General features: G+C 27.9%; 1 protein-coding gene across 7 annotated transcripts in view; it reads right to left on the reverse strand.

Annotated features, from left to right (window-relative positions):
- Positions 1-15,048, reverse strand: part of LOC105193321 — a 32,363-nt gene that overhangs the window by 15,458 nt on the left and 1,857 nt on the right. For 3 of the 7 annotated variants that reach the window (XM_039452305.1, XM_039452307.1, XM_039452303.1), the window contains exons 2-5: positions 10,456-10,608; positions 4,625-4,756; positions 501-584; positions 16-243 (exon numbers count right to left, since the gene is read on the reverse strand). In XM_039452305.1, coding sequence (XP_039308239.1) covers positions 16-243; positions 501-584; positions 4,625-4,756; positions 10,456-10,476 — 465 coding nt within the window. In that variant the 5' untranslated portion in view covers positions 10,477-10,608. Of the gene's footprint in view, positions 1-15; positions 244-500; positions 585-4,624; positions 4,757-10,455; positions 11,216-15,048 lie in introns of those variants that run through there. The other 4 variants (XM_039452306.1, XM_039452304.1, XM_039452309.1 and 1 more) reach the window with 4 other exon arrangements.

Below are 15,048 nucleotides of genomic sequence, written 5' to 3' on the forward strand. Positions count from 1 at the left end.
GATGCAGCTCGTCACCTGCGTGGTAGTATAATTATCTCCGTTCCTATAACGTGTGATCTGCCGTTTCCTGCGCACGTAGTGGTAGGAAACTGCCTTCCACCATATCCGCGGCTGTGCCATCTTTAACTGCGCCAATTTGGACAGCACGCTGTCCTGGCTCTCCGCGTGCAGTAGATCGATCCTGATTGGCGAATGGTAGCATTCTACCAGATAAACCAGATACAGCATCCCCATGAATGCTACCTATACGACAAAGAGAGAGAAAGAGGCCGAGATGGCGATGGAAGAGTTGAAGGGGCGGCACGGCGTGCATCCAAGCGTGCGTGCAATACGGCGGAAAGATCCGAGCAAGGGGAATCGATATTATTTCTCGTTGAATAATTTTTTTTTTAAAGGGGAACAATACATAAGGTTGATTTGTAACAAAGAGAAGAAGCAGAAGAGTCGTTTCCTTTTCTTTTCTCTTCCTATCTTCCATATTTTCCCTTCGGTATACTTACCGGAATATATATATAGCCGTCGTCACAGGGCGATGATACGTGCCTTGTACTTCTGATGGGGTACTTGGTATAGTTGACCATAATCTGAGAAACAAGAGAGGAAGAATTTTCACAGGATTGCAAAAGAGTATTTGTCACACATTCTGCATGCAATTATGAATGTTGACTCTTTATTTTGCAAGTTTTCTAAATGTTTAATTATTAAAGATTCGAATTGCTCTGAATACTATTCAAAACCGAAACTTCTTTAAAATATTGAAAAATCTTAAAAGTTTTGTATATTATAAAAGAGTTCAAATTATAATTATAATTATAATTATAATAAATATATATTATAAAATCTTGCGTGCTCACATTGATAAAAAATTATTAACTTATTTGCTAAACGCGTTTGGTTCTTAATGATTTTTCAGAATATCGTCCAGAATGGGATTGAGTTTTATTTGTAATTATTTGTAATCTAATCAATTGAAAATATATATTATTAAAAAAATTTGTTCTTACTCGATTTAAGTTTGAACTTTAAGCAAAGAAATGGTAGACGGTTATATGAACGACATTTACTGTAACAGTAAACTTTGTATCGGTAAAATGATGCAACGGAACAAAGAATATCACAATTCGGTTGTTGTGCCAGCTTTTGGTCCTGCCAATCAAATCTGTGCATTCAAGCATTCACCATATTCTCCTATTTGCTTCTACGTGATTTTTTTCTATTCCCGAAAATAAAAAAGCCATTAAAACGATACTGTTTTAACAATAACCATTCTAAAAGCGGCGCCTTTCTGAAAGCCATATCAGTCGATGTTTTGGCACAATCCCTTCAGTCACTTGTAAATTATTGTCAATACAGATTTAGGAAGAGACTGTTTTGAATAAACAGAAATAAAATTTCAAAAAAATTAAACCATTTGGAAATTTAACCAATTTAACTATTTGAAATTTGTTGGAACAAATTTTTAATGATTTAATCACGTTGGAGGTTCTAGGTGGTAATTTATGTATGTTATTTAAGTTAAAGATACAATATTTTTAATTTATTATAAGATTATTATTAGTCTTTAAATAATAATATGTATAAAATAAAGAAAGAATTTAAATAATATAAAATGTTACAATATATTTTTAAAATGTTAAAAAGTATTTTAAACCATTTAATACAGAAATGTTTGAAGACTCATTCTTTCAAAAAATTATTTATTTCTAAATAATACTCATCTCAAAATTATCGTGATTCTTTGTATGTTTTTATTACCAATATATTGACAATGAGATCACTATGTGCATGGCGTGTAACGATGAACAATTTAAATAATTATATATAAATGGTATAAATATTAAAATTATAATTTAAATATTTATTTTTCAGAACTAAAAATTTTACAAAATCTTAATATAAACTTTTAAAGTTCTAATTTTTGAAAATTATACAGGTCTAGAAATTCTTTTTTTAGAAGCATAAATATCTGAAACGTTTAAAACTTGTAAAAATAAAATTATTTGTGACAACATTGTGATATGAATAATACAATTAAAATTGAAAAAAGGGTTAACAAATGGTCACAGCAGAATCTTAGTACCCAATAATATTTCTTGTGTAATTTTACATATTTTCTAGTTCTTCTATATTCAATATGTTCCTTGAAAATCATCAGTTGTTATAATAAATTAATATTTAAATATTACTATAAATTAATATAATATTTATTTAGGAATTTTAATCAATTTGATCATTAAGGTATTTCATACAATAATTAATATACCTCACTGAATTCTAAGAAAGTCCAGGTTCAAAGTTTAAATAAAATAATATCTTTTATGACAAATTCTTTATAATATTATGACCAAAAAGTGTATCAACCTATTTACGTAAAGAAAAGCAGCTAACGATCGAAAGTAAATCTCAATATTAATTTTTTAAATGCTCAATAATAATTATCTAAGTAAATTTAAATATATTTACAAGTTCTCGCAAATTGCACGCCGAATGTTTGCTAGACTTTCAAACGCAGCTACTAAGAACCAGAAATAAAATATTACAAATTAAATTGCTAATCAATTTAAGAATTTTAATGCCTACAAACATCTCTACAATTTCCCTATCACGAAAAGAGTAAAAAATTCATTACAATTTTCGAGGAGAGAAGGAGGGAGAAAGAACTTATAGGCATTACTGCCATAACAGATGCTTATTAGAATCAGTAATTAATTATTAATTTAATGTTGTATTAATATTCTGGATTAATTTAAGAACTATGTTTCAAGATTAAAAGTAAAATGGCACGTAGTTTAAAGAACTTGAAAATATAAAGTTACATAAAAAATATTATTAAGCACTAAGATTCTGTTGACCTTGCAATTTTTAAATTATTCGTGTCCGTGTATAAAAGGTTAAATTCAAACAATAATATAAAATATTATAAAGAAAAGAAATATTTTTAATATACCTGAGAAACTCACAAGGTTACCTCGCAAAGTGACGAATTCTGATTTTAATGAAACTTTGTACACATACAGAGTGTTCCCGTATAAGTGGCCACCTCCTTTTATCTCGTAAACTAGCAGCGATAGGCCCAATAAATGTAATATCAAATTAAGTGGCTTGAGCTAAACTTTATTGTGAGCACAGTGGTTAAAAGCGCTACAAATTTTATCATATAGAAATATTCACTTTACCATGCAAAAGTTATGCATGTCCCTTCTTTCTTTAACATAGATAATTTCTTAAAGTGATCACTGTGCTCACAATAAAATTTAGCTCAAGCCATTTAATTTGATATTATACATTTATTAGATCTATCTCTGTTAGTTTACGAGATAAAAGGAGGTGGCCACTTATACGGGGATACTCTGTATATAAGTTACGTAAATAAATGAATTTAGACAATATCATTTGCGGCCTGAAAATGGTTTTAAGGAGTGAAAGCACTCATGTGTAAAGCGGTTTTCATCTTTTTCCGTTACATCTAAAAATATTATTAAAACAACAAAAAATGTTTTATGTGTTATCTATATGTGTTCAAAGTTTTATTAAAATCAGAATTTGACACTTTGCAAAATTTCCTTCTCACAGAAAAATTTATAACGGTGGTAACTAAAAAGTGACAACAATACATATTTTATATGTAGAATTAATATACACAATTCAATAAACTATCTTGTTCTTCAAAGTTTCAGTTGTATCATCACGGCAATAATATATGCGCAACTATTAGTTTATACTCGGTAAAAAAGTTTTTCATATATAGTTATATATAATAATATATCAAAAATTTTTTACGGGTAGTTTATCGATATAGTACTTAAACTATGATTTTATAGTTATATAAACTTTACCATATATACGTTATAACAGTCACATACTTTTAGTATATGTACATACAACCACTTAAGTAGATATACGAGTGTAAGAACTATGATAGCAATTGAGCAGTGGTGCAGGGCTTTAGTGTTAAGAATGAAAACGAGAGATCTTGAATTCGAATCTCAGTCTTAGCTTTATTTTTTCGTCATCTACATTTGTATTACTATTTTTCTATAGTTTATCCTACCATTTTACTACAAATGATTAATATTATTGTATTTTTTCAGTTCACATAATTGATTATTGTTTTTATTATAACTTCATAATACATAGTTAAGGTGCTATTTGTTCACAAACTTAGTGTCTGATTTTTTCTCTAAGTGTACCGAAACCTTATTAATATAAGTTTATTTCTAGATTTTCCTCAAAAACTTTTTTTATATTACAGTAACTTATACAGTAACTTATACAGTAACAATTCTGAAAACTTTTAAAAATAAAAAATAACGCGGTATATTGTTTAATTATTACTGTTATCGTATTTTTTCATAATGATGTCACAATTTTTCATGACAGTAATGATAACGCTAGAGTTAAAAAAATCACTTTTGAAAGATAACTCTCATTACTTATTGAAAAACTAATTTTTTCGTTATTATGAAAAGTAACAGTAACCGTAACGATATTATGAGTAATGTGTTAATTCCATTTTAGTATATTTTTTATAATTGAAGAAATTATGATACAAAACCATACGTTTTTAATTTATTAAGCTAGCGACAAGAAATCGACATACAATCAGTTGCGGAATCTCTCTTACCTTGGTAACATTGGCACATCTGCACCATGTTACTGCCGCGAGACAGCCGTATATAAGGACCGTCAGCACCAGGCATTTGCAGTTCGGTTCCTTTTGCAGCGCGCCGCACAGCGTCTGAGGGACCGGTCGCTGCTGAGGATGAAAGATTAATGTGCGAGGTCGTCGGTTATTTGCGAGCGCACAGCGGAAAACGTGAGAAAGCGCGCTGATAAAAAATTAATCTTTGACAGGAATAACATTATGTCTAATAAAAGTGGCAAACTTGTCTTGGATGTTTTTATATCGTGTATTAAATTAAAGCTATGAATCTTGTATGTATTATACTTTTCCGTTATTTATTGTATTAAATGATGAAATGTAAAAATAGAACCTACTTATAATAATTTCTTAAATAAAATTGATAATTTCAAGTTTAGAGAAAATTTTTAAATAAATTTCTTCGATCTATTATGCTACACCGATTTAACAATATTAATTTCTGTAGTTAATAATTAAGAAATTTTTTACTTTTTGTCACAGAATTATAATACATTATATTGCTCATTTGTCACGATATAACAAGAATTATAATTTTTTATTTGTTTGCAGAAAAGAAAATTCTGATGAGACATTAATAGATTGAGTAAAAAGCTAATAATACTTTTATTTCTTTATCATCAGTTACAATATTACATTAATTATTACATTAATTATTACATTTAAAAATAATATTACAAAATTTTTGTGATTTAAAACATTCGAACTAAACAATTTTATTTTTGAATTATGTCATATTTAATTAACGATATATAGTCATTATATGTTTTTAACCCTTAAATACACCGATCCTGTAAAATATGTAAATGCATTTTCGGATCTGAGAGACTTTTTCAACTTTGAGAAGTTATAACTTTGGTTCCAATCAATATTTTTCAACAATTTTTTTTTAAATAAAAGTTTAGAATCTCAGAAATGTGACTGCACAAACAACACTGCCAAAAAATGACTTATTGTGAAATTATAAAGGAAAAACCATTAGACAAAAATGAAAAATTGTTCAAAAATCCACTTTTTCTTTAAAAAATCATATCTTCGCAACAAAAAACTTTTAAGGATTTTAAAATAAAGCGTTTTAAAACTAAAAAGTCATACTTTCAAAAACAATTGTGGCATTAACATTATTTTTTAAAAGTATAATTTTGTAACAAGGAGAATATAAGATATTTTTTGGTGAAAATCCATTAAAAAAAATTATATCTTTGCAACAAAAAACTTTTAATGACTTTACAATACGGCGTTTTAAAACCGAAGTCATACTTAAAAAAAAATTTTGTCATTATTTCTTTTAAAAAATATGCTTATATGACAAAGCAAATGAAAATTGATGTGTTTCATGATATATTTCGGACCAAGCGCAGAAACCCCCTTTTCTACAGCATTACATAGTATTTTAATTTTAGACAGAGTATATGTGAGTAACATACGGATCTATTCAAAAGTGTTTTGTCCGGTTTCTTTTATATGAGATGAAAAAATTTCACTTACACACAATGTTAGTTCCACAGACCCCAACAAAACTTTGCTGCCGTTCAAATTCTAGTTGACCAAAAAAGTTGATTAAGCATATCAATCGAAAGAAGAGATTTTAAACTTCTTTTATCCCCTGGTCCAAACCTCCTATCTCATTCTAGCGTGACACAGCAAGCGTTCGAAACTTCATATGGCTTCTCAGACCCATGCACTTGTGTGTTTAAGGGTTAATTAAACACGGAAGATCGAGGGGAAATTCACAGCCGGCATTGGTGTACAAAATTTCGGCAGTGGACTGCCGAAAAAGTAAGCAGTGACCTTATAATATTGACGGCATTGTCGTCAGTGGTTGGGGAGTGGTGAGCTCACTTCAGAGTCGGTTTTTCGATCATGGGGTTGAGCACAAAAATTTTTGAATACTTCGGGAAAGCTTTAGAATTCTTGTGCAGGCATTGGCGTATGATAATGGGCACGCGGTAGTGTTCATAATTGCATGGCATTGCCTTAATTTTAATATAGGATTGACGGCATTGTAGGCATTGACTAACAATAAGCATTGTCGGCAGTGTACAAAAATGTCGGCAGTGTTTTACAGCAATGCCAAAAATCGGCATTGGTGTACAAAATTTTGGGTTGTGAATTCCCCCTCGCGGAAGATATATTTTTGAGAGTATTTTTAATTGTTTCTTAATTGTCCAGATATCCCTTTTTTTAATGGAATACGACGCATTCTGAATTACTTTTATTACTTTCATTAAAAATTTGAAAACAAATTTTTTAACAGGATTAATATAATTGTAATAATTTCATACGACGTACAGTGGTCCAAAATCCAAAATAGTTGGCCAAAAGCATATTTCGTAAATTAAAGCTAACGTACACAAAACTGTATATATGTATATATATATATATATATATATATATATATATATATTTATAGCTATATACCAATTTATAAACATATACATTTTGAGAATATTAAAATTAATATATTATTTTAAAGAGATGTAAAGTCGTAAGTTTTACAGATTAAACAACAATTACACACATATGATTTACAATACATACGTACGATTTACGAAACGTAATAATATATTATTACATACATCAATATTGCATGCATGTATATAGACAAATTTTTAAAGTATACTAATCTTTTATACTAAGTATCCAAGCCAAAATTTAAGAACGCAACGTTATTTTATAATGTAATCCATATCTCAATCTATTTCCGTTTTGTACAAACAGCAAAATTTTTGTATGAAGCAGATATTGGCATATGTTGACAGCTATAGACGCTGCATTAAGTTAAGAATAAATGAAACAGATCTAAATTTCTTTATTTTTTTCGTTCTCGACATAAAGTCAATCGGCCTGAGTTACATTTGTGCTTTTAATGTATTATACTTTAATTACGGAAAAAAATTTTTAAATTTGTAAATACAATTAGGAAAATAGCGTGCTGAAAAAAATCACGTTTGATTAGATAATTTTATCACCTTTATTAGACATAATTAAATAATAAAATATATTAATATATACATTTGACAGCAAAATTAAGGGATCACCTATTCTGACTCCGAAAAATAGGCGTAATTCAAGAGAGTGTAACTTTGTCAAAAATAATCATAAAAAATTTTAAAAAAGCATTTTTAAGCTTGAAATCTCTAGTTTTGAGATTGATAAGTCATTAAACGATTTACAAATAGTTTACGAAGTTACGCGGATTTAAATGGGGATGCGTCAAATCTCAAAATTTTTTACAAACTTTGCAAAGCTCTACGACACAAAATAAAAATTGCACGCAAATGCGGTTTACAGCATTCGAAAGGGTGGATCTTTAGCTTTAATTTGCGTTTTTGTTAAAATTTGTACGATTTTTTTTCATTGAGTTAGGCAACACTGAAGCAAAAATTATTACAAATTTTGCAAGTTTATTTGACGTAAATTAAAAATCGCACACAAATGTAGTTTGTAGCGTTCGAAAGCGCGACTCTTTATCTTTAATTTGCGTATTTGTTGAGCGTTGTATGATGTTTATTTACCGATTTATTCAACGTTACAAAAAGGAACCATTTTTGCTTCAATGTTGCTTAACTCATTGTCAGTAAAAAAAAAATCATACAAAACTCAACAAAAACGAAAATTAAAGCTAAAGATCTACGCTTTAAAATGCTGTCAACTGCATTTGTGTGCAATTTTTATTTCACGCTGTACAATGTAGTAAAATTTTTATAAGATTTTGACATTTGTCGAATTTTTTTTATGAACTTTGCAAAGCTTCACAACGCAAAATAAAAATTGCACGCAAATGCGGCTTACAGCATTCAAAAGGGTTAATCGTAGCTTTAATTTGCGTTTTTGTTGAGCTTTGTACGATTTTTATTCACTGAATTATTCAACATTGAAGCAAAAAAGGCCATTTTTACTTCAGTGTTGCCTAACTCAGTGAAAAAAAATCGTACACAGCTCAACAAAAACGCAAATTAAAGCTAAAAATCTACCCTTTCGAATCTACCCTGTAAGCCGAATTTGCGTGCAATTTTTATTTCGCGCCGTGGAGTTTAGCAAAGTTTGTAAAAACTTTTTGAGATTTGACGCATCCCCATTTAAATCCGCGTAACTTCGTAAATTAACTGTAAATCGTTCAATGACTTATCAATCTCAAAACTAGAGATTTCAAACTTTAAAATGCTTTTATTAAAATTTTTTTACGATTATTTTTGACAAAGTTACACTCTCTTGAATTACGCCTATTTTTCGGAGTCAGAATAGGTGATCCCTTAATTTTGCTGTCGAGTGTAAATATAAATAAAAAATAATATAAAAATAAATATAAAATACATATATAAGTATATTATATATAAACTTCCTAACCTTTTATTTCTAAAAGTGTTGAAAAGGAAAGATTAATGAATTGGAAAATAACTAACCATCATTATAATAAAATAAATTAATTTTTAAAATTCTAGTCGTACTAAGGTATGCAAAACTTCTAATAACTATTTATATTATTAAATTAAATCGAAATTTATAATGCATTAATATTATTATAAATAATTTATAAAAGTAATTAAAATCAAGGATATAAAAAATAATTAAGTCCACAATCATCCGAGAGCAAAGTCTTTCCACTTTATACAATTATACTCATGGCTCAATAACAGTTCAGCATGTGAAGAAATAATTTTAAGAAAGAAATATTTCAAATAATAACAATTTAAATTATAAATATGTTTTTAGACCAATAGTGTAACAACACATTGAAAGTAAGAAGAAAGCCTTCTTCGGTCGCAGCTAAATCTTAGTGCCTATATTTATTCGTGTGATTTTATATACTTCTTTGAATTCAATCAGAATGTGCGCCAAATTTTTTCCGGTCATAACACAGCATGTCGAATAAGAATTAGTAATATCAACATTTATATTAAATTAATTAATTTAATATAATAATTGATGCTGATTTGCATCTATATACCCATTCCCCCCTAAAAAAACTGTAAGAAATTTATTGCGAAAAATAACACCCCACCCAGGGTTCGAACCTGGCACCTCCGGAATCTCCGGTCCCGGTGTAATAATAATTTATTTTATATACATAGATTACAAAATTACTTTATATAAATTACTATTTGAAATTTTCAAATTATCCTTAGCTTGCCCTTTAACGATAAGGGGAAAGGGTGAAAGAAGATAAGTCTTGACATAGTTTTAGAAACCCGTGGAATCTATAAAATTGGAGACCAAAGTGATTAAAATTGATCGCAGAATTCTTGAGATATTAAGCTGTTAAACTAAATATACGTAGGACACCTAATGTAATTGAAATATAAGCTAATAGGCAGCAATTGGCAGTTAAAAAATTTTTTATGACTATTTCAAATGTTGATTTATCAAATTAATCAGGCAAATTTAAAAACTTGTTTGTATTAATATAGAATTATAAATATATAAAAATCTTTTATCTTAACTTTTGTAGAAGTAAAATTGTAAGTATAATTTAACATTTATATAATAGTATATTACGTATATAATGATTATTTGAAAGAACATAATATCGTATTTACAAAATGCTGTAAAACGCATGCATAGCGTGGTTCACAACTTTGAGAAAATATTTTCAAATCACTAATAAATTTAATCAGAGAACTATTAGATATAATATATTACATATTTGAAATAATATTTTATATGGTTCCGATACTTTATTGAAAACTTGAAAATTTGACTTTTGGCCAACTATTTTTAGTGCGACAGATCGTTATAAAAAGTAAGAAAGAAGAATGGAAGATAAATAGGTGCTCTCGTATTTGTTAACGTACTTCCTCGTTTTCTCGATTCATTATGATGACAATGGCACTGGACCCACCCTCAAACCTGGACGATTATCTGGCGTTAGGGAGCAAATTGCGTCATTTCAGTGCCATCACCCTTTTGCTTGCTTCTCGCCGAAATGCGGGTTTCCTCTTATGATTCTACACAATAACAGCAAGAATTTGTTATTTCTGTCTCACTGAAAACAAATTTGATCTTTTCGTTCAAAGCATTACGTCGAGATTACGTCACGCGAGAAAAGGCATGATATTGCGTCATTACGGATACATACGAACGAGGTTCTTATCGATGCGCAAATTGTTCGCTCGGAAATGATTTATGTCAGTATTACAGTATTTAGCAAATTTTCATGATATACATAGACATATGTACATACACGCACGCGCGCACAAGGTGTCCCATCATTGTATTTTCCCTTAAGGACAAACGTTCCTTCAAACATTCTTAGAAGAAAATTCTAATGTCAAGGTATAATAATTTTCAAATAGAGAAGAAGTTAATATGGCACTCATTTTCATTTTATTGAATAATTTTGATTATAATTAATATTTTCTATTGAAATTTGAACGATTACGTTCGTCAAAGTGTTATTTGACAGATTCTTTAGATTCAAAGTAATGAAATATTTATTATTTAGGATGTGATTTATGAAAGTATAATGCACTGCATAATCGATAGAAGAAAAAGTGGTTGTACTATGGCTATCTATAAAAATAATTAAAAAAAATTAGTTTAGTTTAAAAGAAACACAGTATCTTGTTATAAAATTATGTATTTTTAATTTTCCATTGTTTAGAATTTTCCTGCGTTCAGAAACTTTAGAAATACCATTAGAAATTTAGCTAGAAATATCATTTTATCTTTGTTTAACATGAAAAAACAAGCATAAAATGATATCTCTAATGTTTTTAGACACCGCCCTCTAAAATGACAATCGATTTATCAAAGAAATATTTCGATATAAAAATTTTGCTTAAAAAACCACATTAATAAAATTCCATGTTATTGTTTTAACTTTGTATAAATTGAAATGTATACAGACGAATAAAAAGTTAAATAACAAAAAAACATTTGAGTGTATGTACCTTTGTGTGATAATACACTCAAGTTAGGAAGGTACTTGTGCACAATATGGGACCCAGCTCCAATCATGGCATTGACATATGTTATAGAAGCAAGGATACTGAACAGCTTTTTCTTATAAACTAATTGGCGCTCTCGAAATTGGCATATTAGCATCACTAAAAAATGACTGACTGCTAAACAAATAAATCCATAAGCAATTGTTAGAATATGTCACCTGATAACAGAGATATTAAGGGTTACTGTCATCATATTGTCGACAGTAGCCATAATACCCTCTTTTCTTCTATTATTCGCGATTAAAATTTACGAATCATAGAGCTGATGTTTCGCGTGCTCAGCCATGATGATATGACAAGTAGTGAAGATATTATAAGAGTACCTTTCGACATCAAGGTTATTATACAAATATGCAGTGATATTTTTATTAAGAAATTATTTCTATAGAAAACATATTTGTACATTACATACGCATAATTAATATTATCAACAAAATATCAGTTTAATAACGAAATGTTATGATAATCGTTTGGTCAGATATTAAAATAAATTCGTTACCGTACTCATGTACCTCATATGACAAGAACTTTTGTGATAATATCGATAAACTACATTTATTTTGATATGAAAAAGATTGAAGTTCAGACATACAGAATGTTTATTTGAAAACTTTCTAGCTGATTATCTCGAAAAATATGAAAAATAAAAACAAAAAAAGTTTTTACACTTTTTCCATGATTTCGAGGAGGAAAGAGAACGGCACTCTCAATTTTTTATTTGGATCAGGGCATTTTCAACATAATTTGAAGGTCAAATTTGTTTTTTAAAATGGAAATGTATATTTTTCATTACATGATCTTATTCTACGTAAAAAAACAAGTAACTTTTGCAGAAAACATTTTTTTGTTTGATTACTATTTTAGGAGATGTAAAATAAAATAGCAAGGCATAATTACTGCATAAAATTTTGTCATTTATTATAACAAATGCTCAAAATGTTCTCCGTTATTTGCTAAAAAATAATAAAGGCAATTTTGAAATTCTGAACGAACATTTTGGACATTTGGAAACAACGGAAAACATTTTGAACATTTGTTATAATAAATGACAAAATTTTATACAGTAACTATGCCTTGCTATTTTCTTTTATATCTCTTAAAATAGTGATGGAACAAAAAAATGTTTCTTACAAAAGTTATTTGTTTTTTTTTACGTAGAATAAGATCCTGTAATAAAAAATATACATTCCGTTAAAAAAAAAACAAATTTGACCTTCAAATTACGTTGAAAACGTCCTCTAAATAAAAAATTGAGAGTGCCGTTCTCTTTCCTCTTCGAAATCATGGAAAAAATGTTTTAACTTTTCTCTTGTATCTTTCATATTTTTTGAGATAATCAACTGGAAAGTTTTCAAATAAACACCCTGTATGTCAAATATCTATTTAACTTTGTCATATTTATGTCAAATTACCGACTTATTTTTTCAAAAATTATTTTAATATTGATGTTTTCTCTCTCTCTCTTTATATTTATGTTTTGTTACTTTTACAAAAATAAAGTAAATAAAACATAAATATTAAAAACGTGTAAAATTAGATTGTATTTTTATTTCTCCTTTTTTTATTTTTTTAATCATGCACTGTATTGAAAATGATAAAAGTTAAATTAAACTTTGAAAAGAGTTTGAAGATTAAAAATATTTACTTAATTTATCGATAATAAACTTATGTATAGAAGAAGAACGGCAGTCATGGAATATATCTGGAGTGGTAGAATGTCATATGATATCATGATATCTTGAAATTCGCGTTGAAAATTCTAAAAGCAACTGTTAAAATTATTTCGTTATAGTCTATACATATAACATTGTAGAATGGTTACTGGTCATTAGTGTTTACTGTGTTTTTATGAAAGTTGAATTACAGTTTTAGAGATTAGTAAAAATGTTTACGGATGTATATTCTCTACGTAATTTTAAGAAGCACGTTACATATTAATTATTTAATTTTAATCTAACTTGAAAACATTAAATGTGAATTTCAAATAATATTATTAAATTTAATGTATCGTAATATGTGTATGAATTCAGTAAATAAAGCCATGTTGTATGTATATACATATTTACACACACGGTCACGCATATGTATGTATACTTTTATACGGTAAAGGAAAAAAAGTGGTGTGGAATATTATTTTGTTTTCTGACCATAACTCAATAAATATTAACGCGACACAATTCTGACCAACGTCAGTTTATTAGCTATAAAGTTCTATCAATTACTCTATAGGTAGAAGTTTAGATATATAGAACAGATGTAATTTACAATTTACTGAAAAAGGAAAAAGAGATGCGTTTGTGGTAAGGAAGTAGTAAAAAATAGTAAGGAAATCGTTGAATATTAATAATTATTGTCATAGAAGACACTTTTATTTATAAAAAAAAAATTAATTAATGATCTTTCATAAATTTTATACACAAATAAGTGCCACAAAATAAGATTTTACAAACATTTCATAAAATATATTTTATTTGAAAAAAATGTTTTTAATGACTTTTTTAGCTTAAAAAGTTTTTCAAATGAAATTTGAAACTTTTTAAAATAATTCCTTTGATAAGAATTATTCCTTGAATAATTCTAATGAACACTATAACGTCTACAACGAAATTGTAAAGTTGCAAGAAAGATGACTTATTCCACAATCACTGCCCACATATAACATGACTTTTTGCTGATTCACACATTAAATTCCATATGATACACATTAAATTCCATAATATTATATAAAATTCACACTCGAGGCCTTCAAGTTAGATTAAAGTTAAAAATTTTAGTTACCTGTAAAACAAAAATTCAATTTTTATGAAAATACAGCAAACATTTAATGACCAGTAATTATTTTACAGTGTCTAAATAAACTATAATAAACTATACTAAAATAATTTTAACGGTTGCTCCTAAAATTTAATGCGAATTATATGAGATATTATGATATTCCACCACTCCAGATATATTATATATTCCACGACTACCGTCCTTCTTCTCTCTCTCTCTCTCTCTCTCTCTCTCTCTCTTTCTCTCTACACACAAATATTTCAATATGTGATAAAATGCTATTTTGCGGAAATTTGGAAGAATATTCAATTTTGTTAATAAATTCCATTTTAAAAAACGATTTAGTGCTACAAGATTAATCTCCAATATTTTGACTGAACACGGTTTCACAGTTCTACCAGATTTATTAATAAAAGTTATATACTCGCACAAAGAAAGTTGTTTTAAAATTTTATAGATATTTTGGTATATAAAAGAGAGTAAAAATAAAACGAAAAGAATAAGAAAAATAAAGAAACAATGAAAAGAAAAGTAGTGTAAGCTTCATGCAAAAAAAGTATAAAGATATTCTTGTATAATTTTGTACATGCAATACAGACAGCTTTCTAATAATGTAAAAATGACGTAAATTCTAAATTTATTATGTAATTTATATCTTTTACT

The sequence above is a fragment of the Solenopsis invicta genome, chromosome 8, assembly GCF_016802725.1.
Source record: "Solenopsis invicta isolate M01_SB chromosome 8, UNIL_Sinv_3.0, whole genome shotgun sequence".
Taxonomy (NCBI): Eukaryota; Metazoa; Arthropoda; class Insecta; order Hymenoptera; family Formicidae; genus Solenopsis; species Solenopsis invicta.